The sequence below is a fragment of the Conger conger genome, chromosome 1 (genome assembly GCF_963514075.1).
Source record: "Conger conger chromosome 1, fConCon1.1, whole genome shotgun sequence".
Lineage (NCBI taxonomy): Eukaryota > Metazoa > Chordata > Actinopteri > Anguilliformes > Congridae > Conger > Conger conger.
Window position 1 is genome coordinate 21,339,413 of NC_083760.1, and position 26,253 is coordinate 21,365,665.

At 40.9% G+C, this 26,253-nt stretch overlaps 2 protein-coding genes across 4 annotated transcripts in view; one reads left to right on the top strand and one right to left on the bottom strand.

The window, feature by feature from the left end:
* Window positions 1-237: 237 nt before the first annotated feature.
* exd1 (exonuclease 3'-5' domain containing 1) lies at window positions 238-7,092 on the bottom strand. Its single transcript, XM_061262433.1, has 11 exons — window positions 6,800-7,092; window positions 6,500-6,568; window positions 6,122-6,155; window positions 5,631-5,710; window positions 5,207-5,280; window positions 4,686-4,772; window positions 4,257-4,361; window positions 4,054-4,134; window positions 3,829-3,972; window positions 2,903-3,094; window positions 238-2,392 (listed from the first exon to the last, which is right to left on the bottom strand). The coding sequence occupies exons 1-11, from the start codon at window positions 6,939-6,941 to the stop codon at window positions 1,427-1,429; spliced, it is 1,974 nt and encodes a 657-aa protein (XP_061118417.1). The 5' UTR covers window positions 6,942-7,092; the 3' UTR covers window positions 238-1,426.
* A 2,487-nt stretch (window positions 7,093-9,579) lies between these two features.
* LOC133137917 (RAS guanyl-releasing protein 1-like) overlaps window positions 9,580-26,253 on the top strand; it is a 36,487-nt gene continuing 19,813 nt past the window's right edge. The window contains exons 1-2 of one of the 3 annotated variants that reach the window (XM_061256341.1): window positions 9,580-9,645; window positions 18,595-18,767. In XM_061256341.1, coding sequence (XP_061112325.1) covers window positions 9,641-9,645; window positions 18,595-18,767 — 178 coding nt within the window. In that variant the 5' untranslated portion in view covers window positions 9,580-9,640. Of the gene's footprint in view, window positions 9,646-9,803; window positions 9,943-16,981; window positions 17,167-18,594; window positions 18,768-26,253 lie in introns of those variants that run through there. The other 2 variants (XM_061256349.1, XM_061256332.1) reach the window with 2 other exon arrangements.

The following is a 26,253-nucleotide window of genomic DNA, read 5'->3' on the forward strand; positions in this document are numbered from 1 at the left end:
AAGTCATACATGTTCTGACACAAGGCCTGTAATGGGTTTGTCGCATTCTTCCAATGCCTTTGGCGATAAGATTAGCAGATCTGTGAAAAAGCACTGTGGCATTGAACAAGCACTGTTAAAACAACTCCCCAATCATAAGCAATCAGGCTTCATTTTTACATTTTTAAATTCTTCATTACAGAATGTCCAATTCTGCCCATCAGCCTGCTTAATCACCACTACAGCGCCCTAAAACAGTATGTATTCAAGCTACGCTGGGCAGACAGGAAAGTAAGTAAACATAGTTCCAGGCAGTTTTCAAGCACCCAATCAACCCTAGGAGTCACTATTGTATCATGAGGCAGGGAAATTAAATCCTGCCAATAAAAACCCTCCCTCCCGGGATGATCTGATGACATCACTTTACAGTATGCATATTTACTGGCCATATAGCACTGGTAGTAAAGACCGAAATACAGAATATTGCCTCAACTGGATTATGATATTAATCACATTCTCTACAAACAAGCAACCTATAACACAGGTTCTGAATGCTTGGTGAAGTATTCTCACGCTTACTGTAACCATTTCGTTATTGAAATTCTGTTCCAGTACACTATTTCTCTGTGCTTTTTTAAATGCAGCTATACTGAATAATTAGTAAATTTTACAAGGAGACCAGCTGTAGGGACTGCAGTTGAATCACTAAAAGGACCACTACATTCAATAGAATGTTTTTATTTTTCCATCAGGGGTCTGGCAAAGCTTTATTAGAGTGGGGCTGCTGCATGTTTTCTTATTTTATAAGCTTGAGAGTGGATATCGCTGGACTAAGAGCTGGCCATTAATATATGCCAAGGATCTCATTACCAAGTTAAATTACGACACTTCACACAGATCTCACAAGTACAATTAGCCACACGTATCGCGTGGAAAAAAAGGGGAACCTGGAACTGATTTTATTTCACAAATGTTTTGCAACAGGTAAGAAAGTGTTGCGATATATATCGCAAAAATACACAAAACTGAAATGCGACCAAGAATGCACCATATGTCTTCCATGACAAAACACGCTACTACTATGATAAATCACTTGGTTACTTGGATAAATCATTGTTATCTTTCCAGCTGCTATAGTACTTCAACATTATGTGAAATTTGTTAAAGGTGCTTATCCCCACAGAAGCAAAATGAGCCATTTTGGTGATGAACTTGAATAAAAGAACATTAATATCAAATACATCTTCCCCTCCCTCTTCCCTTGGCACTGGTCCAAGAACAAGAACACAAAAACAGAACCAGCTGGTTCAACACTTATACTTTACTGCCACCTGCTGGACAATCTTTGCATAAACATTATTTGTTCCACTACCTGAAATAACCAGTCATACCAAACATTAAAGATATACCTTTTTTTTTTTTTTTTTTCAATGAACATTGTATTTCATCACTGACCAGCCTTTTTGAAGGACCTCAAGGAGAGGATAAACTGGGATGAAGGACTTTGGGGGGCTTTCTGGAAGAACAAACCCCGTCCGAAGGAGACTATATTTTCAGGCATGGTTCCAGGAGGTGACGCGTTCCCACTGAGGCCTGCTCCCACAGTCGGTGCCCCCCCTGCCCCCCCGGCGGAGGACACCGGACCCTGTTGGGAAAGAGGGGCAGGGGCCCGGGGGGCGGTCAGCCTTGCGGCCCCAGGAAGCTCCCTGGAGACGGGCGGCGGTATCTGAAGACACAGGCCTCTTCCTGCAGGGGGGAAGGTGGCAGCACTGGGCGCCCCCTCCCTCTGGGGCAGGCGCCCTCTCCCAGCCGTCCCCTCCTCCGCACCCGGCCCTGCAATCTCCAGCGGCCGGTCTCTTCCCGCCGTGGGCACGGGGGCCTCCCCCGATGGCGCCTTCCCCGGGATCTGAGTCACCTCCGGGCTTCCTGAGGGACGGCCGCCGGCCCACGAGGAGAGCCCGAGGCTGGGTCTGGAGCGGCTGAGCTCACCAGGGCCCTCCCCTGACGCCTGCAGGCCCCACTGCCCTGCCTCTCCAGGGCCCTCCCCTGACGCCTGCAGGCCCCACTGCCCTGCCTCTCCAGGGCCCTCCCCTGACACCTGCGGGCCCCACTGCCCTGCCTCTCCAGGGCCCTCCCCTGCCCCTCCAGGGCCCTCCCCTGACGCCTGCGGGCCCCACTGCCCTGACTCTCCAGGGCCCTGCCCTGCCTCTCCGGGGGCTGACCGCTCGGCCTCCATGGGCAGGTCTGCCCCCCAGCTCCCAGAGGTGCGGTGCGGAAGCTCCCCGGGCCGGGGCCGGGAGCGAATCAGCAGGCCGCCCTGGGTGACGGGGTACCTGGCCGAGGCCCACTGGCGGCGTTGGCGGTGGAGGCTCTCCAGCTCCCGCAGCTGGGCGGGAAGCTCCAGACCGCTGCTCTGCACAGAGGGCAGGAGAGTCAGACACAGGCCCGGCACACTGCCCTCTGCCCTACGCTCAGGCAGAGTCAGGGTCGAGAAAGCACAGAGTCCTCAAAGCATGAACCGGCTTTAATGTACACAAAATAGAAATAGGAGACATTAAACTCCTAGTCCCAGAGTAAATACTCTACGGTTGCCAAACTAGAATTTTAGTGTGCCATTTGCCAATTAAAATCGAACTGCACAGCAAAAACCAAAAAAATAACTATTTTGAGTCTTCTATTGAGACTTAAAATCTTATTTATTTAAAATGTTTGCTAAAGAAATATGAAAATATTGCCAATGAGGCAAGACAGACTAATTTCCATGTTTGCCAATGGAATAAGAAAATTTAACTTGTCAATCAAACTTAAAACAAGCTAATATTAATATTAACTAATATTGACTAAAAGGCTTGTCCTTTTTGCAGTGTGTGAACTGAATTGTATTGTGGGTTTTGTCCTTCTCTGGGAGGGTGTCGTGTCTCACCGTGCCGATGCTCTGCGTGTTCACAGGCTCCTCTCGGCTCACGCTCAGGCAGCAGTCCACCCGGCCCGTGTAGTCAGCCATGAGCGCGTCCAGCAGCACCATCCGCAGGGGCTGCAGGTGAATCACTGACAGAGCCATCACCTTCAGCAGGGACACGGGGCAGGGCCGCACGTACCACACCTCGCTGTCCTCCTGCACACACACACACACACACACACACACACACGCACTCGCGCATGCGCATACACATACACACACACACACACACGCACACACACACATACACACACACACACGCACACACTCGCGCACACACACACACACACACACACAAGCACGCAAACATGCACACACACGCTCTCTCACACACACACACACACACACACACGTACGCGCACACAAGCACACACACACGCACAAAAACATGCAAAGACAGAAATAAATGCACATACCTACCGTTAGCAAGAATAAACAGAGGCTTATGACTAATCAAACCTACAGCACCTCTACACTTACCATATGTCCTAAACTGGATCTTTATTTTGCTTGATGAAGAAGCATGCTAATTATTTAAATACATTATTAGCAAGCAGCCTCAAAGCTTTTTCTTCATTATATTTCACAGAGAACAAAGAGCACCCGACATTTAACCATGTTCAAATAATGAGTGGACAAAACACAGCACAATTTTATGAACTTAGTAAATGAAGTAAAGTTGGCTATACACTCACTGGCTATACACATTGGCACAGATCATTCAGCAAATTGCTTGTTAATCAAGGACGTTAAGCTCAACAGGTTGAAAATACTGCTTAAAGAATGTATTTAAAGAATTGTTTCCGCTTCCTGTTTCCTGTTTCGCGGGACACAACTGGTTAGAGAACAGCATGTCACCAGCTCATGTTGATCTCCGTGTGTCTGCAGACCTTGGTGAGCTGTGACTTGACCTTCAGGGAGGCCAGGCATGCGGGAGACATCTTCAGGTGCAGAGCCAGCACCTCCTGCACAGTGCTGACCCGGTCTGGGAGAAACCCGCCCGTCTCAGCATGGAAGCTCATCACGTCAGCCACCTGGGGTCAAAGGTCAACGAGGTCACCGGCAGGCAGTCAGACTGCAGCAGGAAAATGTCAGCCGTTCCTCCTCTGCCGTACCTGGGTGTCAAAGACGTTGCAGAGGTTCACCCCGTACTGAGTCCACAGGCATCGGGCAATGCCACGGCAGTCATGGGTGACCTGTAGGAAAAGTAAAGCAGAAAAATGGTCATGGATTACAACAATTCTCCATGTTTAAAGACAAGAAAAGTTATAAAATATAAATAAGAGAAATGTCTATGATTTTAGCCTGCACTACTTACTTTTAATATGTGGCCACTTTCCAGGATCATAGACAGCCCATTCTTAAAGGCCCTGGCTCCAAGCAACAGGATGTCAAAAAGGTAGACCCTGGTCTTGCTGGCAATCTGTGAAACATACATGGCATTAGTGATGTTTATCCAAACAATTTATTTGATTTCTGAAGCATTTTCAGTAATGGAACTGATATACATATACCTCACTCAACACAGAAAGTTGCATTTATGAATTATGAAACACAAATTGCCATTCAAAAACTTGAATATGTTTTTTAAATGGTATTAAAGAAACCACTGACACATCTTAGAGCAAAACTCCCTTCATGCCTGTTCAGCACAGAATACAGCTAGCCCAATATATTCCACACATTTCTCAAACTAGTGGCTACTGGCAACCTATTAACACAGTTGCACTGAGACGCATATATTCACCTGCAGCCAGCAGAGCCTCTCGTGTTGGGAGACTCCGACACCATCAGCACCTATTCCGATCACCTGCTGCTTGCGTATATCCATCACCTGTGGAGAAAAGAGACATCGACTTGCCCACCACATCACATTCAGTAGAGAGGCAACGCCTGGTCAGGGGAATACAAAAGATGCCCATACTACAAATCAGTGGTCCTCACCACTGACCCAAGAAAACCACAGGGTCTATTAGTTTAATGGAAGCTGCATCAGCGGTTATAACCTACAAAGACTTCATGGGGAATCGCAGAGTGAACAGTCCTGGGAACCTGATTATGGGTGCGCCCTGTGTTATTCAGTATTACTTCCTATTTGATTCTGTTCTACACACTGGAGGCTTTATGGCTTCCTTTTTCCCAGGACAGCTTAATTGTCCACATGAGAGGGAGTCAGCTTAGCTACTATCTACTCCGGTGCAGGGGCAATCACCAACACCTACTATTCATTACGCGGAGAAATTCAGAGGGCTTTCAGAGATGACTCACCGCAGGCCCGAACTTCTCGAAAAACTCGTCGATGACGACAAAGTCCACATATTCCCCATCATCCTCATCATCGTCTGGAAAAAAAAACAGTATCAGAACTGAACAACTCAACTTTAAAGTTTAATTAAGCAGCAACATTTCTATAAAAACTAAAATATATAGTGATTTTAAGTGGATGCCCGATTTGGGTTGAAAATATTTTTCCACAAGGAATTCCATGTTCTATTCTTGGATAATGGTCACATTAAAAGCAATTATATGAAATTAGTTTTCTGCACACGTGACACTTTCAATTGAATTCCGTGTACAGTACATACATAAGTACTACCTGCACAGATGGATTAGAGTCTGAGGGTACTAAAGATCTATCGTGCCAATTTCTGACACGTTACTGCAACTACTTTTGAATCTATGGCTGACTTACCCAATTTTATATTCTTCCTGTATGGCTGAAACTCCACAGGTAATTGACCTTCAGTGCTACGACTGTGATCCTCTTTGTTCCTGGAAATACAAATGACAAATATGCTTTTACACGAAGTGACACAATTACATTGTGCTATTTATGAAAGAATTACAAAGCACAAGTAATTTGGCCATAGCCATATACATACATAACCTACATACATCTTTATATCTACCAATATAACTTTGAATTCACATATCACAGAGAGGAAGACTTTAATCAGCCTGCTCTGATACAGGTATCATATAAAACTACGTATTTCCACAAACAAAGACTCCTGAAGCATGTTCCATGGAGTCCATGCTGCTAAGATGGCCTTTCACACTCTGTGAAATCCCAGTTGATCTTTCTGATTATTAGCTTGAAAGGACACCTTTAAATTGTAAAGTACTTGGACAATGGCTGTAAGAGTCCAAATGACATTTTATTGTATGTCATGCGATACATACCCTTGCTCAGGCTTTGGAGCATGAGGTAATTCCACTGAAAATAGAAACAAATCAATGCTTAAACAATCTGCTTATGATGCAAGGAGAACAAGAAAAAAGAAAGTACCTACTGTAGCAGACATATATATATATATACTAATTATTATTATTGTTATTTTTTTTGTTGCCAAGTTAGCTTGCTGCTTTCCAGGGAGTACAGTAGGTGCAAGGAGTATGGTATGATAGCACACGAATTCAGTAAAAGTTCAGGGCAATAATTACCCCTACCTAAACTCAGTTAGATACATTCAGACAATTAACCATCTCTTGTTGTCATTCAGACTAGCAGTATGTAGGCTATGTGGAACTCTACACATCAACTGACGTTAGCTTTTTTACCATTCAGAATTTCATGCCCAAAGAAGAGTTTCATTCCCGCGAATTTCCTTCCACTTTTGACATCAACAACTGGAAAGAAAAGGGAGAAAAATATTTGTCAGCTAGCTAATATATACTGTAAGTGCATAACCATTAGCATAGCCAATTGTCAGCCAATTATCGAGAAAGGCCGGAATAAGAAGCACAATGTTTTTAGCTACTATAGGTTCAACACGGCTAAGCAAGAAAGGCTAGATCGATTTAGAACTACGCATAGCAAAACAGAATATATTAGCACACTAGCCATCGACATATGCTCACCGTCTCCTAAAAGCACGGATTTATTATTCAGGTTGATACGATGAACAGTCCCAGCATATGCGGCAGTCCTAAGAGTTAATTGTATGCGTTTCTTTTTAAAACTGTCTAAGAACTGGTAATCGTCCATGGTTATCTCTTTCATTTTTTCAAATACGACTTGGCCCTGGTTTACGTTTGTGTTCGACAACTATTTTCAATTAATAATTGGCAGCAACAAACAGACAGAACGAAAAGGGCCACCTGTAACCCTACCACGTGAACAAGTATTGCTCTGTCAGTGTTTAGCGCATCAATATCTCTGACGTGATTGGATGTTTGAGCAAGGCATGCAGCCTATATATTAGCCTAACCACACCCAGACCGTGGTTAGAGAGAGAGAGAGAGAGAGAGAGAGAGAGAGAGAGAGAGAGAGAGAGAGAGAGAGAGAGAGCTAGCTGTATTTCTCTTTGTTTCTTTCTTTCTTTCTTTCTTTCTTTCTTTCTTTGCTTTAAACCATGGCTTTAAAATGTGATTTCCCAATGCACACAAAAAATATCTGGCACAATCAAAAACATATACTAAAACTGAAATATGAAAGTATATTCAAAAAGACTTAAGGAAGTTAACTCCCCCTTTAGTTTGTAGCATGTACACTCACCAAGCACTTTTTACTTTATTACACCTACTTATTTCTGTTATTATCTAATCAGCAAATTGTGTGGCAACAGTGCAATGCTTACAATCATGTAGATACGGGTCAGGAGCTTCAGATAATGTTCATAAACCTGATCAACCATCAGAATGGGAAACAAATTTGACCGTGGAATGATTGTTGGTGGCAAACAGGGTGGTTTGAGTATCTCAGAGACTGCTGATATCCTTGGATTTTCACGCACACTAGTCTCTAGAGTTTGCAAAGAATGGTGCAAAAAACAAAAGAAAATCCAGTGAGCAGCAGTTCTGCAGACAGAAACGCTTTGTTAATGAGAGAAGTCAGAGGAGAATGGCCAGACTGGTCAAACCTGACAGGAAGGTGACAGTAATGCAAATAATATGTATGCAGAAGAGCATCTGTGAACACACAACGCATCATAACTCTCAGTGGATAGGCTACAGCAGTAGAAGTCTAAAAAATGAGTCTAATAAATACCTAATAGAGTGCTCAGTGAGTGTATCTAACTTAATCTTGTGTTTCTTTAATTTATCAGCAGTCAGATTGTGAGCAAAATAACCAAATAAGATATGAGAGAAAACCAAAACCTGGGTTTGAGGCTTTATTACATAGTAAGTTAATCTTGCTTACATGAGGCCAGAGGGTACAGAAGTTATTCAAAGAGTGAAAGTCTATGTATTTGGATATGAAAACATAAAAATGACGTATACCAGGGGTTCTCAACCTTTTTGCCCCGAAAGGCCCCATATCCATGGTATTTTTTCACCCCTGTGTCATAGTACACTGGAAAAATGTACAGCTTCTCTCAAACCAAAATATTCATTTTAAATAAATGTTTTCCAGCAAACTCACTGATGATGTATATAAATATAATATAAAATGATATACCATCTTGATGTAATTCAAGACAATTATAATGTAAGTAATATAAGAAGTGTGATGTTGGGCAAGTAGGATCTCGTCAAAATGTATGCTGTGGCAACTCTGTATACAGCCTACTATTAATTATTACCTTTTAACAGGCTACCACTCTGAAGGAGGAGAAGGGAACAAGCAAAATAAGACCCCATATATGCTGCTGTTCATTTAGACAGAAGCAATTAATAATTTAAATCCCCAAATGTGTTGATAGTATGGTAACAAGATACAGTATGGCAATTAGAAACAAAAATAGGAGAGATAGATAGAGAGATAGTGTGTGAGAGAGATAAAGAGAGAGAGAGACAGAGAAAGAGAGAGAGAGAGAGAGAGAAATTGCCCTTCCGACTTCCGTGCCAGTGGAACAAAAGAAAATGAGGTAGAACAGAATGATGGAACAAACACAAAACTAAAGAACAAAAAAAAGAGCCTCCTCTCCTCTACTCTACAATGTGACTCAAAATGAAAACTCTAAAATTAAACTAACCTTCCCCTCAGCTGTCATAAATGCTTCACCTTGTAGAGACTGAGCCGTTGATTGTGATTGGATGACACTGAACTGAGGCACTGAAGGGCGGGCTGAGTTCATTTATTGCAAGGACTGGCTTATAAAAGCTGACAAAACCACTGTAAGTACAAGTGCAGTGCAGTAGCCCGTATGTATTTGGACAATACCCCACTTTGCTATCACTCCCATACAAGTCAATCTTGGTCTCGTCTGGCCATAATACCTTTATTCCAGAACTTATTTTCAGAACTTCTTTTAGATACTTCCTATTAGACTTGATTAAGTTGAACAAATGCCTTTTCAGTTTGGATATGCAGCCCCAGACTTTGCATTCTGCTTTCACAGACTGTACCTGTTTTTCAGATCGTGTTTGACTTCCTCATTTTGCCATTTATAGCCCTAGACAAGCATGTTACGCTTCCAGTCAAAAGTAAGTGAGTTTACAGATGTGTACACTTTAAAAAGCACATGCTGGTTTCTGTGTGAACATCATGCTCATAATTTTTATGAAGCCAATATTAGAAGCCATGAATTAGTACTGTGAACTGTCAAACAAATAAGACAACTGCTTTAACATTTGTTTTCACCAATGGCTCTGCGGATAGCCTTTTCTCATTATCTAGCCGCATTCCCATTGGCACTTGATGGTGTCAAAATAAACTACATGCCTTTGCATGTTATAACAAGCCTTCCATGATGGCTGGGCATTTTTACAAGCTGAAATACTGAGGTTAGAGCAACGCACTTTCATCTATTTTTACAGATGCGGTATGTATCTTTCCTTTTAAGAATCAGGGTAAATCCATATACCAAGCAGGAAGTAACTGTGTTGCGACAGTGAAACAGATTTAATTTCAGTGACATTTAGGAGAGAAGTTGCATGAAGTTTTAAGTGTGTGTGTGTGTGTGTGTTTACTAGAGGGAGGGAACTACCCGAGCAGCAGGGAACTGTTCAGTTTCACTGCCACTCCTGATAAAGGCTTGATAAACACATTTTGTTCTCATTCATTTAGCATGGAGAACATGTAGTGAGATATGGAGTGAGACTATGATGTAATTGAAAAGGTAAGATGTATTGACATTGTTTTATTGAAAGTATTGCAGAAAGGCATCTTTTAAGTGGATTATGTTCTTATGGAATGGCGTCATTGTGATATTGCGTCATTGTGATGTGTGTTCCTTAATCAAGGCAAACTGTATTCTACAGTTAGGGTAGCATACAACATTTCTGTGATACTGTTGAACTATATATGGTGCATAAATCCATTTCAGGTGGAATTTAATATACTGAGTTACCATTCCATAAATACCATACCATTTATGGAGAATATCAGTGGATAATGTACATAACAGCTGTAGTGAAAATGATAGAACTGAATAAGCCTTTTAGAGTCCTGGGATGTGCTATTTTATACTTGAAATGTATGCAATGTATGCTTTAAATCTATGCAATCGTATGCAATCTTATAGCCATCTATGCAATTTTATAGCCAACCAAGTTGAATAGGCAGTTCTTACTTCCTGTTTGTATTCTTTGGAGGCTTCAACAGATCTATGGGAAACAGTCTATGGGAAAGATTATTCCAAAAATCTGGTCTGTTATGTAAATTCTTACTAGTAAAATTTTACGAGTATGTGCTTGTTTAAAATATGATTCACATGTCTTCTGTTTTAAATTAAAATTGTATTTCAAATGTGAATACATTTTGAAGTGAGTGCAATATGATTTCTGGCCACAGAGAGGCAGGCCAGAAGCAAGAGACTCAGTATCATAGATAAAATCATGGATTCACAAATTACAAATAAAAAATACATATTTAAAGTTTTAATGTTAAATGGAGCTTATGAACTAAAAGAAAAGGTGTGTCCGGTGACATCCAAGTCAAAACTAGCCACTAGGACAGCCAGAAGTTAAGCCGGAAGCTAAAAAAAGCATATTAAAAGCCACATGTTTAATGATACAACAGCACATCTAGCCCATTTGTGTGACAGTTTGTTATGTATAATGCAGTGTGATCATTGTTGTAAAATGATTATTACTACAGTACAGTGCATATATTTACTAAAGTATAGTACTATAGTGTACTGTAGCTCTGAACTCCAGTACATTGGATTTAAAATGTAGAAGAGAGGGCTATTCCTTCCTACAAGGGTTCACCTGATGTGGATATACATACCCGTAAATTAAAGCTGACAATTTAACAGGATGGTTATTGTTTCATTTGAAATACAATATGGTGGAGTACAGAGCCAAAATAACAAAACTGTGTCACTATCCAAATATGGCACTCCTTTTGCACACAGAACAACCTGAATTCTTCATGGCATGGATTCAACAAGGCTCTAGAAACACTCCTTTGAGATTCTGATAAATGTTGACATGATAGTATCATGCAGATTTTTTTGCCTGCACATTCATGCTGCAAATCTTCAATTCCATCACCAGTGTTTGTCTTCTGAAGCCACATTATGTTAGAAGTAGCTATGCTGTGAGGAACAAAAGACCAGTATTCACATTGTGCTGCAGTATATTGCAAACCATTACAAAAAGAGAGGTACAAAAATTTGAATCGCTCAAATTAAAGGCTGAGATGAATCAGTAGGCCCCTAATTGGTGAAATTAGGGGAGTACTGATGGACACATGGCCACTAAAACTAATCATCTGGAATAAATTGCTATTTCAGACATAATGTGGATCTAGAGGGCAAATAATCCTTCTAAACTGAAAAGCACTAATTATGAAAAATTCACAGCTTGTTAGAATTCTAGGAATTGTGGTTGGAACAAAAGCCAGCACACACAGAGGGGCCCCAGGACCAAACTTGAGAACCACTGCTCTATTGGATTGAGATCTGGTGACTGTGGAGGCCATTGGAGTACACTGAATTCATTGTCATATTCATGGAACCAGCTTGGTACCGTAGCTATCAGAAGATGGGTATACTGTAGCCATAAAGGATGCACATGGCCAACAACAATACCTAGGCACTGTAGGCTTTGGCATTTAAACCATGCTACACTTGTTCTTGGCATAATGTGTGCCAAGAAAACGTTCCTCACACAATTTCACCACCGCCACCAGCCTGAACTGTTGACACAAGGCAGGATGTATCTATGGATTTTATACCAAATTCTGACCCTACCATCTGCATGTTGCAGCAGAAATCAAGATTTGTATGACCAGGTGACGTTTTTCCAATTGGGTGAGCCCACTGTAGCCTCAGTTTCTTGTTCTTAGCTGACAGGAGTTGAATGTGGTATGGTCTTCTGCTGCTGTAGCCCATCCACTTCAAGATTCAACATGTTGTGTGCTCAGATATGCTCTTATGCATACCACATGGTTTTTTACACAATTCACTATTAGAGACTAGAGACTCTAGACTGTAGAGAGTATTCAAACCATCCTGTCTGGCTCCAACAATCACTCCCAGGTCAAAGATCACATTTCTTCGTTTTTTTTATTTTGATGTTTGGTCTGAACTGAACATCTTGACAATGTCTGCATGCTTTCATGCATTGGGTAGCTGCCACATGATCGGCTGATGAGATATCTATAAGTTAATGCATGAACCACACTGTTGATTGGTGAGATTGTGTGCAGAGATGGGGTTATCATCCAATACATGTAATGTCCCCAGCCTATTTCTTTTCACACCACTGCCCACAGCCAAGCTTGCACATAGTGGAGTTGGCGAGTATCTTTCATAAGCGGCTTTTGCATGCAGCTATCGATTGTTCTATCGACCAGCAAGGGTCACTCGAGATACAATCTTGACTGGAGTTTCCCATTCTCTGGGTGACGAAATCGGCAATTGCTCATCGCCCTATGGGGCTACCGGCCACAGTCAGCAACAGCATGGTCTGGATTCAGTCCAAGTCTGTGGGGCTCATCCATGTGCCACATTGTGGAGTCTTGACCAAATGAGCCACCCAACAGTTTCATGTTTTTACTTTCTTAAATACTAAACATTTGAGCTAAACCTTAACTGAGTGTGCCTATTGATACAGTAGATGGGATGTTATCTAGTCTATGGTCTTTTGAACCATAAACATTAGGTTGTGGTGGGTTATTGATATATTTTTATCATAAATACAATGATTACTGTTGGGGAACAATATTGTTCTTCCTATCTTATACCTCAAAGTCATGTGGACAGATTTCACTGTTAGCCAATGATCTGGTAGCAGGTGAGACTTAATACTGGTGTTTTATAAACTGTATGCAGTCTGAGCATGTTCATTATATTCCGGCACTAATTATGCCAAACAAACAGAGGAGTCACATGTCATGAAGTACAGCAGCTTGTTGTGACACGCATCTCCTTCCCTGAAAACCAACTACAACAGGAGTAAGATCTCAAGCTCATCAGGACTATAGATCCCTGGGACTACCATTTCATCATGGAAACTATATAGATTTATAAGTACATAACAAAAAAGGGAAGGATATTAGCTGTTTTCATACTATAATCACTACCGTATATTGTAATTTTGGATGAGACATATCCCTCTTTTGGATGAGATGTTGGTCTTTCAGATTAAATGTTAAACCTGTTTTAAATGAGCAGCAATTTCAATTCCAATTTATTTCCAACATGCGATATAATACATATCTACAGGTATTTGAAGTGGAGAACATCCTGAAGGCCACCACTGTGCCAAGCACACTGGTAGTGTGCAAAGTACAGCAGAGCTTGAAATATCAGAAATACTCCCTGCTTATCAGGAAAACATTTTCAAATCTTGCCTGAGTGTGGGTTGGGCAAATGAGTTGTACTTATTAGCTCTCATGGCACTTTGTTCCATGCTGTATTCTGCTGCGAGCTGCTAGCGCATTTTTCTGAAGAGCTGCTGAATTATGCATGCTCTCTAAAACCTTTCACTCTCACCTCACTCCCACTCACAAACATGTAAAAGACAAGAGGAAAGCACTGAGTCACTCCGCTTTACTTCCAGTGATAAGGTCCTTCTCTCTCAGAATTTAACTTCGCTTTTTTAAATACATGCAGGACTCACTTACATTCCTCAGTAACAGGATATGGTATATTAATGAATGCTATATGTAAGAGGTAAACTGACTAAAACTTCACATTGTAATACTGGGTGTTACATATGGCTGTGAGTTTTTTCATTGCGGGTAATAACAATAAATGGGATGGACAGGGAATGGGTGATAAATTAAGTCTGTCAACCGAAGATACTGAGTCATTGGCAAAAAGCTCTTTCACAGAGAACAACAAGATGCACACTTGTCAGCTATTGGCACACTCTGATTAAAGCTTCTGCAATATGAAGCTTCATCAGTGTCCGTGTAGGTTTTTCTTTCTTTCAGCTTCAGGGTTGAGCCAAGACTCAGTGCCAGTCACCTGTTCAGTTTTCACCTTTTGTTCCGATAGGCTTAAACTCGATGAGTCACACTTCACCATCCACAGATGGTGAGAAATCAAACTGGAAAATGAGTCCAATGAATTTATCTTCCCAAAAGGCCTTCCTGGGGGAAGAAAGCCCTTGATTAGCTGATGTAATTTAGTCAGGCGACAATGTTTTCAGGGAGATGCTGTCATCTCACTATAGATATAGGAGTAATCAGTGTACTAAGACAGTGCCCTTTAAGTGGGCACAAAAATACCTAATCTGTTGGGGCAGGACAGGGTGTGGTAGCTGGGGTGGGGGTGGGAAGCTAAGGGTGCGTACCCAGATATTTTGGGTCCTGGGAATCTTATCTGAGTGTTTTTCTGTAGCCTGTACTCACACAATGTCAGCATGAGGACATCTGTCATCGGTGAGGCTGTAATGTTTCAGTTCTGACTGCTTCTCCCTCAAGAAGAAAGGGAGGGCAGAACTGGTCTGGATTGCTGGTGAGAAAGTATACATGTAAGATTAATTGCACTAACAGGCTTGCTTGAGAAAACAATGTAAAATATGTAAAAGATAAATAAGAAGCATTAATTGGCTTTATTTGCACTGGTCAGTTTTTTGAAAATAGAGACATTTTGCAGTTCTTTGAAAACCAAAAATAGATGGATGAGAATGCAGCAACCACCCTGTGATTTTCTGGTTGTTGACATTTTCGCAATAATTATTTCATACTTCAGTATACTGTACAGTATGATGAATTCATTGAAGTTAGACTGATTGGTTTTGGATAAACAACTACCCTGTCCAATCCTCTTCATCTTTCTCAATACAAATCAGTACATTTAATGATATTTAATGAACCAAATTTGTTATGAATAAATTATTCCGTATAGTATTACACTCAGTAAGTACGTTATTAGGTATTTATTAGACTTAGTTTTTAGACTTCTGCTGCTGTCGCCTATCCACATAGAGGTTTGATGCATTGTGTGTTCAGAGATGCTATTTTGCATGCCACTATTGTAATGTGTGGTTTTTTGCATTACTGTCACCTTCCTGTCAGCTTTGACCAGTCTGGCCATTCTCCTCTGACGTCTCTTGTTAACAACATGTTTCTGCCCGCAGCACTGGGTGTTTTTAGTTTTTCGTACCAATCTCTCCAAACTCTAGAGACTCTTGTGCCTGAAAATCTCAGGAAATCAGCAGTTTCTGGCTGGCACCAACAATCATTCCACAGTCAAAGTCACTTAGTTCACAATTCTTCCCCATTCTGATGGTTGATGTGAACATTAACTGAACCTCCTGACCCGTATCTGCATGATTTTATGCACTGAACTGCTGCCACATGATTGGCTGGTTAGACAAATGCATGGATAAGCAGGTGTAAACAAATAACACCTTGAAAATGTGATTAGGGGTCTTGGACTGTAAAATCAATATAGTTTATCATAACATTTAGACATTTGAAAAGACGTACCTCAATTGTTCCTCAAAATGGAAGCCAAAAATGACACTGTTCCACAAACCATAAAATGCAATCCTTCTCGACGGATTGCTGTCACATACTCTGTATGATGGTTTTTCTTCATTTTGTATTTCCATTTACACCTGCCCTCTTGGATATGAAGAGTTTAATGAATTCTGTCGGTAATGAGCTCTTTCCAGCTGTGATTACGAATCTTCAGGGGCCCCTTCCATTTGCACCCTATGATAGTGCTGGAAGACTCTATTCCTCTGGGACTAGCTGAGGTCAGTGAGTGGGAACATGTGTTTGGGGCCCAACGGAGACATCACTATCATGTTTCTCCATATACACTTTTACTGGGAGACTGTAATTAGCTCTGTGAGGTCTGGAAATGTCCCTGTGAGGCAGCTAACGCTAGTGCCGACTCAGAAAGGAAGACCCCTCCTTTCCTGGTCTGCAGTCTGAGCAATGCCTAGAGCTATGATGGCAGCCGTGATTACAGGCAACTTGGAAAAAGGAGAAGAAGAAAAAAACATCCTGGAAAAGGCCACTGCTGGCTGGTTCTGAAATCAACAGACTGCTTGTGAAACAGAGCATAAATAATTTCACTTTGTGTAGAATTATGCCTATGCCATGCCATATTAGAATATACTTTGTATTTCTGTTTGATTATATTTAAACATAGCAGAAATTGGTAGGCTATGAACCAGTACAGTCGAATAGGTCTAATATGACTCATTTCTATGACCTATTGAACCATGGTACATTATATGTCCTGTTTGTATTGTCTTTTTGTACGTAAATCAACTAAATGTTGCAGATGACAGAGATAATCTGTGTTGCTCGTTTGTAGTAGCCTATTGATAAGTGCATGCTCACAATTTAAATTGAATAATTTTCATTCTTTAAGCAAGAGCGACACAAAGTAGGCTTTACTCAAGAAAAATAACTTTGGGGTGAATTTCTACTTTGTCATTTATATGATAGGCCCACAGAAGTCACCAAAATTATTCAACCAAAGACATTATACCTCCTTATTGAAATGAATGTTGTAATTAAACTTTTGACAAAACTTTTAAATGTACATTCTAACGAATGTACATTTAAGCTATGAATAGGCACTAAATTTGGAAACATCAAGTTGTCTGCCCTTTATCGAGACGGTGGTTTATCCTGAAAAACAAAACAACTTTGACACAATCGTCATAGTGCGTACCCGCCCACTTCCTTAGTTGAGCACGATGCATCTTAATTCGGTTCATCCTCATTGAGAAGTCAGAACAATGGTGAGTGAACATTCACGGGATAGAGCGCGCTATGACAAGCACATAGTGAGAAGAGCCGGCATGGATAGTCTTGTTGCTCCGCTTGTTGCCCAGTATCTTACGATGGGCTACCAGTCAAAAGAGAATGACCAGTGTGGAAATGCGAGTTTAGGAACAAGCGGAAAGGAAAAAGAAAATGCGTAAGTAATGACTAACTTTTTGCACATATAGATGAAACCGGAAAGCAAGCTTATGAAGCAACCTGTTGTAAGCATGGAGTGCGATGCCTAACCTGGCGCATTGTAATTCGTAATTTGTAATTTTCTGACAATTCGCAGCAATGTGGAATGTATTTAATATAGGGATATAACAGTAGCAGTACCAGGGTGTTCTTGTTAAATGCTATTTTGTGATATGTTGTCGCGGTTTTACTATTTATAGGGCAACGATATCCCAAACAAGGTTCAATGTAGCCTATTGTGTTTTTTTTGTTGTTTTTTTGTAAAAGTGGGTTTTTACATTTGTTTAGTCAAGATTTAGTAAACAACTATAAGATTTACCACCCGAAATACAACAGTAATGTATATATGAGATTATATTTGTGGAAGGTAAATTCGAACTGCGTGTAACTGTCATCTTTCAGCGCTATGGATTACGCATATTATAGTAAACGTAATCCGTTATCTATTCCCTCGTTATAATCGTTGGTGTGAATGTGATCTTATGTTATCCTATTACAATTTTATAGGTTGCCCACAGCCCTGAAGCACCTTTGTTTCGCTATCAAAATTTGTCACAACGTTTTTCTCAATACATTTTGTGCGCACAGAGATATGTTTAGAATGTCATTCTAGCGGATATAAAATTAAAGTACATATTTCATTTTCCTTGTAGGCTACAACGAATAGGTTTAAATTGACGTGAAACTAGATTGCGCGTTGGTATTTTAGTTTGATTAGTTGCAACTGCTTTACTCCCAGTGACAGTGGCAACACTTCATGTAATTTTCTTCAGAAACAAATACCAAACAATTAAACAGATTGGCTTTCATTTGGACAGTATTTCAATTCGAATTAAAAATCAGATATTTTCAGGGTATTATTTATTCATTATTTTTAACTGACAATGAAATAATACATTTAGAATAAGCTATGATGACAGATGTCACGTGCTTTTGGCTTTTGATTTACGACTCATGTCAACATGTTTCCCTTTTGCATTTTTACTGGTTTCTTTAAAGATATTGGTGAATTGTACATGAAATCATCTATTTATTTACAGTACTGTGGCATAAAACAATTACCAATGCATTGTATGAATTGCTGAATTAAACCAATGACTGCTGTAGTGTGTACGGTTCGACACTTTCTTGAAGATGATGCTTCTGTCAGTTCATATTCGCCACACTCCACCCCCCGACTTTGAGCTGTTAATTTGCACACCCCTGCTCTTTTCTTCCCCTGTACAGACAGACACCACTATATTTGGTTGGTTCAATGGTAGGATGTGAGCCTCCACCCTCAATCCACCCTCCTTTCCATGGTTCAGCGCCCCCTGCCCCCTCCTGCGCCCATTACTGTCGTCTAATCTCCCTCTCTCTGGTTCTCTCTCCATCGTTGCTCCTCCAGGCGCCTCTCCTCAGGATGCCCCTCGGCCTCTAAGGTCGCCTCTCACCTGCGACCCCACCGCAACAGGCCCAGCTTGGCCCAGATCACGCAGGTCAAGGTCATGATGTCCCTGGGCCAGTTCACCAAGGGAGCGAGCTGGGAGGAGCTGCTGCAGGCCTGTGTGCAGTCGTTCGGTGAGTCCACGGCACCCCTCCATCTTCTGTTCCTTATTGGCGTTCACAATCCTACCTCATCTTCTGAATTCTGTGTTTTTGTTTGACTTTCAAGCGGTGCTGAATGTGTTCAGAGCATGATGGTCTTTGTAGGAAATGATCAGAGGAAACTACACGTATCTGTATGAATCTAACTTCAGTGTTTGATACTTCAGAATACTTCATATGTACTAGGCCTACTTTGAGTTGAAGTTAACTGAAATGTATCAGTTCACTTAGATGAACTGAAATTGGCTGGTGAACTATGTCTGTCATCAAGGATTGTTGATTTATTTTATTTACTCAAACTGTCCTATGAGGAAATGCAAATGCAATTGAGGGGTGAGGTGTGATTGAGCCATCATAGGATGTATTTAAGAAAAAAAAAAAGTATTGAGGGGATAAATGCATGCAGCATGTGTTGTTTAAGAGAATCACTGCAGAAATAAACAGCACTCTTTAGTCACATGAAACTCTTCAGAGGGTCTTTCAAGTGGCAAAGCATAAACCCCGTTTATTTGAAATCAGTCGTGGAGCTGTTCCAGGAAGCACCTGCTCTCGATCAGCCTCACAGTTTGACTGTTAGTCTTTAAAACTAGTTTTTTTAGCAGACAGGGCTGCAATTTCTGCAGTACTGTACAGTATCTGAAGAAGTACATAGTCAAAATGAAAATTGTATGGAAAATACCATATACAACTTAGCTTAGCATTTTATGTTTTTAATGACATCATGCCTGCCAGACAGTGCATCACAATAATAATTCAAATTCACTTCATGCCCTCAAGTGGGGGCCAAGGAGTCCAGTCTGAATAGTAGGATTGTAGTGTGTGTGTGTGTGCGTGTGTGTATGTGTGTGTGTGTGTGTGTGTGTGTGGGTGTGTGCGTGTGTGTATGTGTGTATGCTGCAATTAGTTTATATAATTCTGAGTCTGCATGCACTCTACAGAACAATATTCTGTGTAATTAAGATGACAAAATGAGGCTGTTTAAATCATGACAGGGACTGGTGATTGACAAAAGCATTATTTAACGGAACGTCATGTGTCAAAGTGCCAGTGTTGTCAGTAGTGCTCCTAAAGTTAGAGTGATTATGCCTTTGAAGAGGCAAGCATTGAAATTGCTGTTGCCAGGAGACAGAAATGGAGTGAAATTAATGATAAAGAAGAGGCACCAAAGATTTGGATCGGCTTGCATGAAGCTTAAATGATCTCTCGTCACTGAGTGCGTCTGTACGGAAAAAGGATACGAGCATAATAGCCGCCAGTTTGCTTACGTTTACCGATCAACTGGTCAGTCAGGTTTGCTGGGTCTTCAGCACCTCTGTCTGTACGCTCTTCCATATTGTGTGACATATTGTGTGCAAGCTCAGCCATCTTGTCGAGGCTGTGGGGTCTCCATCGGTCTAGGCCCATCACAGATGATTAAATTGACCTTGAGTGTGGGTAAGGACTGATGCTGTGTTTACGTCAGACTGCTCTTTCCTTGAGCAAGATTTTACACCTTGCGTGAAAACCCTACGCACAGCGTTTAGGCTGTTATTTAGCCCTGGATGACAGTGGGCCATGGGACGGAGAAGCACTGGTCGGGCCTACGGGCCCAACAAGAGTGAACACTCCCCAGCTGCTCCTCTCCCACATCAGAAGATGGCCTCTGAGGTCCTGGGGTTCAGGAGCCTTTTAGATGTGAACACGTACGCCGGGGCTATTTGAAGGATTAGCGTGCGGCTGCTTCGATCCGCAGTCAGCCGAAAGGTCAGCTCCCCAAACGGGGCTCCTCAGATGATGGCCTGCTCTTTGAAACACAGGGCGCGCTGTGGTCTGGATCAATAGGGTTTGACATCACTGCTCTCCCCTTCCATACACTCTGAACTTTAGTTAGTATGCCTGGTCCAGGCGAGCAGGGTTTTCATTTATATGTGCTGGCCCTAGATATGATACAGTTTACAGGTGTACATCTTTTGATGCCTGTAGATCGCAGGGTGGAAACACACCAGATGAAGCATGTTTGAAAGAAAGAACTTAATGCTGAAAAATTTGCTCAAAGATGGACCTGTCTAGGGACAACATGTCAGTTCGGAGCATAGATTTCCTATTGAGTGCTAATGAGAAAATCATAGCACCTTGAAAAACTGTCAAAACGCGAAAAATTCCACCTTATGGGGGCTAAAGGGAAACCCTTGTTTAATGGTCTTCTGGTTGCCCAGGGGAGTCAGTCAGAACCAAAGAAAGCTTTTTAAACCAATAGTGGGTATAGATGGAGAATGACATACACAGATGCCACCATGCATTAAAAGGGAAGCATTTGAATTGTATTCAAAGTGATAGGTGAACATATTAATTAATCATGCAGATTGTTTTCTAAATACAAGAAGCACTGAAGAAGTACAATATATTTGGTAGCTGACATAGGCTTGCCTTTTGCAAGCATTAACAGTATACAACAGCATGCTTTGAAAACATTGCCTGAAAAGCAACCTGGAAAATAACCAGCTTGTTATTCGATCTCACAAAAACGTTAAGTGACTTGCATGTATTAAATAATTGCCTTTTTATTTGTGAAAGAAGCTTTATGGGGATTTATAACAAAAAATTGTGATTGTCGTTTGAGTGGTGTAGGTCTTGTTTCTCCTCTCTATTTCTCATTGCTTCCTGCGAAACCCCCACCCATGTTATTTTTGTTGATGTGAGTTTTGTGGTTTTAGTTTGTAGAGAAAAGTATCAGCAGGGTGAGCAAGAATGGCAACATCAAGGCTGCTAACAAGCTTAATTTAGTCCTTTGAAAGCAGACCTGTGTGTACAATGTAAGTGGATTTATAATTTACCGCATATGAAACTCGGGCAGAATATGAATGCATACAATGTCAAATAAAAGATCTGTTATTTTTGTAAATACTAAGCTTACAATGCCCATAGAGTAAAATATTAAACATACAGTTGGCTCCGTGTCAATCCATATCCACACAAAAACAGCATCTCTATAGTCCCACAGCGCTCACAGAATAAACAGTACATGTCAGTGAAATATGGGCATGACAATGGTGTCATGTTTGATGTCAAAACAGACTGATGATCTAACCTAGCCTGGTTACCTTTGTCAACACAAAGAATGATGCATTTTAAGGGCATAATGAAAATAAAGAGGCCAAGAGCAGGGTTAAGGTTCCTGCAGTGGTGGTTAAGGTTCGTGCTGTGGTGCCGGTCAGCGTGTGGCTCCGCACATTCATTCTGTCCTTCTCTGGGGCTGGGTGCTTTCGCAACGTTCCAAAATGAGCGACTCTGTTGGGATTTTGTCTCTCCATAATAATTGTTTTGGGAGCAGTTATAGCCTGGCTGTGGTATGGAAGTAAGTTTTTTTTAAGGAGTGTGGTGAAAGGGAACTGTTTTGATGGTGATTGTGAGCAACTGTTTGGCTTTCAGTGAATCAGAAATACAGCCTGTTTTTTTTCGCCCAGCCATGACTGTTTGCCCTCTAGTTGTGTACTGTATGAAGAAACAGAGAACATTTTAATTGTTGTTGAGTTTGTGGCTCATCCCTATGAGAAAGACAATGTGAAGTGTGTAAAGTATGCACTGCTGGACTGACAGTAGGGATTGCAAGTCAGTCAACAACCTCGACTGGCACCAGGGTTTATACAGCAAAATTCACTTTTTGGTGAAGGTGAGTTGCGGAAGACCAAAGCCTGATTTGAATACAGAACAGCCATAATGCACTGATTGCGTAACGCTGTTCAGTGCTCTCTCCCTCACTCTGCTCCCACATATTCTCGACACAATGAGCAATAACGAGAGCCATTATTTAATGAGGAGATTTCACCCAGCGGTTTGTAAGTGCCTGGGGCACCTTTGCCTTCAGGCTACAGAGCATACGCTGGCCAGGCCCACTGATCGAGATGCCAAGTACTGATAGGGCAGTGGTACTGCCGACATTGACCACTGCTAACAGATCCGATTGGTTGCTGTAACAGGAATTCATTGTACCAGCATTAAATTAACAGTTAATATGTGAGACATCATTTCCAATTGGATTTATTCTGTACATTTTATTCTTTTGGGCCATGAGGCCACTGTTGTGCTCTGTACATTCTTCATTGTGTTTTTTGTTATTTTTCTTCAAGAAAGATGAACAAGGTTTTATGATTGACCTATTTTTGTGAGTATAATATCTCAATATGTACTGAAGTTGCTGTGTACAGCCAGGGTTTGTTAATGTCACACCCAACAGATGCCTGCAGGTATGGGGCGTGTGACAGTACATTTTGTTTTAATGTGGGTATTTAGTTTAATGAAGGTCTGTGAGTGTATATATGCATGCATCTATGTGCGCGTGTCTCAGAGTTTTGCCCAAAAACCAGTCAAAGAAAATAACACACTACATATTCATGATACACTCCATTGTGTCTACCCACCCTATCTTCCAGAATCAAGGTAGACATAAAAACAAAGCGGTTTATCCATTAACTGAAATAGTTGCATATAATTTCGACGCAGACTCAAAACACACCTTTTCAAACTCTACCTTAGTCCTCCCTCCTGATTTCCCCCGCCCCCCCTTTCTGATATCCCTATCCTTGTCTAACCCAAAAAAAACAAAAAAAACAGAATTGCACTTGTGATGACGACTATATGTTTAGAACAGCATTCATGTGTATTTTCCTAGTTATGGATATGATGCTTTGACTTGTGGTAGAACCTATGCACTTGTCAGTCGCTTTGGATTAAAAGCGTCTGCCATATGACAAAAATGTAAAAATGTAAATAATGACATTATAATACTCTGGCACGGCGGTCCTGGGTTCGAATCCCGGTCGGCCGGGGTCTCTCTGTGTGGAGTTTGCATGTTCTCCCCGTGTTTGCATGGGTTTCCTTTGGGTACTCCGGTTTCTTCCCACAGTCCAAAGACATGCAGGCTAGGCTGGTTGGAGTCTAAATTGCCCCTGGGTATGAGGGTGTGAGTGAATGGTGTGTGTCCCCTGCGATGGACTGGCGACCTGTCCAGGGTGTATTGCTGCCTTTTGCCCAATGTAAGCTGGGATAGGCTCCAGCCCCCCTGCGACCCTGTTCAGCAGGTTAAGATAATGGGTGAATGAATACTCTGGTATTATATTTCTGGTATTTTCTGCACAATGGGCCCATTTTGGTATCTGCTTGAGGGTACTGAGGGGACAGTGTCATGGACCTGAAAAAGGGAGCTATTATGTGATACAAGTTCATTAATGGCAGTATTTGTTTGGTTGATAAAACAGGATATGTTATCTCCATGCTGGGTTTCATCAATCCTCAGTTGAATCCACATGAAAACACTGCATGATGTAAATATTTTGTAGTTGAAATAGATGTTTAAAAGTTTTTTTACATTATTTTTTGAAAGGTGTTAGTAGATTTGATATTTAATGCCTGTGCTGGTTTTTTCTTATGTATGGATGGAAAGTACTTTCAAAACACTGTTTTCAATAGTCTACTTTCACTCTCATTAAAGTGTTCATTTCACATTAGGGAATGTTTTTAATGCATAACGCAGGATGCTTGCCAGAATACCAAGCTGCATGGAAATAGAAAGATTTGAGTTATGAGTTTCAATTTCACAACGAATTTATTTTTGTATTTTAGTAGACCCAATGAACATACAGTATAGCCACTAGTTCACATATCTGGTTTTGCGAAGTCGGGCCTATGACCAAAACCAAATGTTAATTATAGTGACTTAAGAACTAAAGATGAATTTAAAGATTAGTTTAGTATGATTTCTTATATACACCACACACATGCATGAACACACACAGACACACACACTCACACTCCAGCTGATTCCAGAGAAGCAGTGAAAACTTTGAGAAATCTATAAAATTTTATTCTAAATAGCTAATATCAATGAACCTTACACTTTTAAAACTACAGCAATGTTGAATTTGAAATAGTTTTTAATAGTGACTATAGAATGATTAAAACTCAAAATATTTGTAAAATACAGTACTGTGCAAAAGTCTGCACCTATTTTTTTTTTTATCAAGAGAAAAAAATGTACAGAGAAATTAAACACAATATTTGTGTATTTTGTTATATAAAGTAAAATATTAAGTAAAAGGCTACTTTTCTGATAAGAACTTTGAGGCTGATCGATCGAGGCTGTCTAGGATTACCTGAAGAGCCAGAAGCAAGCTAGACAGCCAGTTTACAGAAAAACAGTAGCAAGCTCTTCGACATGCTTGGGACAACCTACAGTACCAGCCGAGTGTATCTAAGAGAATTGATGCAATTTTAAAGTTGTGGGGTGGTCACATCAAATATTGATTCAATTTAGTTTTTACCAATTCACGCTCTTTATAGTACATTTTCAATATTATTTTGACCTTTTATTTCATTATTCTTGCAAGCATCCTAAATTAACTGAATTTTTGGTGCCTTAGATTTTTTTGCAATTAAAAATCTGAAAATTCAAGTCTGCTAGGATAAGTATATTGTTCCAACAAAGATGATCAATAACTGTTTTGGTTAGTTTGAATCAAATCAATATGTATGTTCCATGATCAATGCAATGGGTTAATATTCTTGTTTCAAAGCTGTCTCGGTAAAGGTAAAAAACAACACATTTCATTAATAATGGCAAATCAGGGAAATGTTTTTTAAAAGGAGCATTATATGGGGTGCTAAAGAGATATGGGGGTGTTTAACGGTAACATGAACTACAAGTCCATTTCTGATCCATTGTGAATGGTGGTTATGAAACAAACCTTCCTTTGTTCTAAAGCAACTCATCCACGGTGACATCAGCAAGCTCATGAAAGCCATGGTAACAGCTCCAGATACCTGTCTTCACTATCAAATGGCTGCAACTATTTTTTCCCTTTATTGAGTTTTCTTTGCTTTCCGCCAATAAAAAGCAGAGGCATTTTTAGTTTTTTTTTTTGCTCCTTTGACATCATAGCCTTGCTACTCTAAGCATAAGTACTGTGTCATGTTCTTGCATTCACTGACTCACATCACAGTCTTGCTCATTGCACCCTGTCCTTGCTGGGATAAGGAAGTGGAATGGCAGAAACAGTAGCAACTCAGGTTATGAATAGAATAGTTTTACAGCTATCTGCGACGGCTGTGTGTATGTAGATCACATAGATTAAAAAGAGTGTTACCATGGCTTCCAAGCATTTCGAGAGGCCAAGGGATAAGTAGAGTGCCATGGAAACCACCCTTGTGCTAGCATAATGACAGCAAATGTTTCCAGCCCCTGTGTGGTTCAAAGTTCAAGTTCAAGTTTGTGGTTATTATTCACCCATCAGTGTTCAGTTTTGCACCAGCTGCCTTAGTTCTCTTAGTTATGGAAGCCCATGGAATCCTGGGAAAGTGTACATATGAGTGGATGTTTGTGTGCAGCCATTATTTATGTGACTGTAGATTGGGTAGATATGGGCAGATTAAAAAAAGCACAATGTTCTCACAACATTTCTGTAACATAGATAGAAGAGAAATTTGT

Coding starts and splice junctions, on each gene's coding strand:
- exd1 (XM_061262433.1), bottom strand. CDS start 6,941: ATGAAAGAGATAACCATGGACGATTACCAGTTCTTAGACAGTTTTAAA. Junction 6,569..6,799: donor ATCCGTGCTTTTAGGAGACG/GTGAGCATATGT, acceptor TTTTCTTTCCAG/TTGTTGATGTCAAAAGTGGA. Junction 4,773..5,206: donor TCGAGAAGTTCGGGCCTGCG/GTGAGTCATCTC, acceptor TTTTCTCCACAG/GTGATGGATATACGCAAGCA.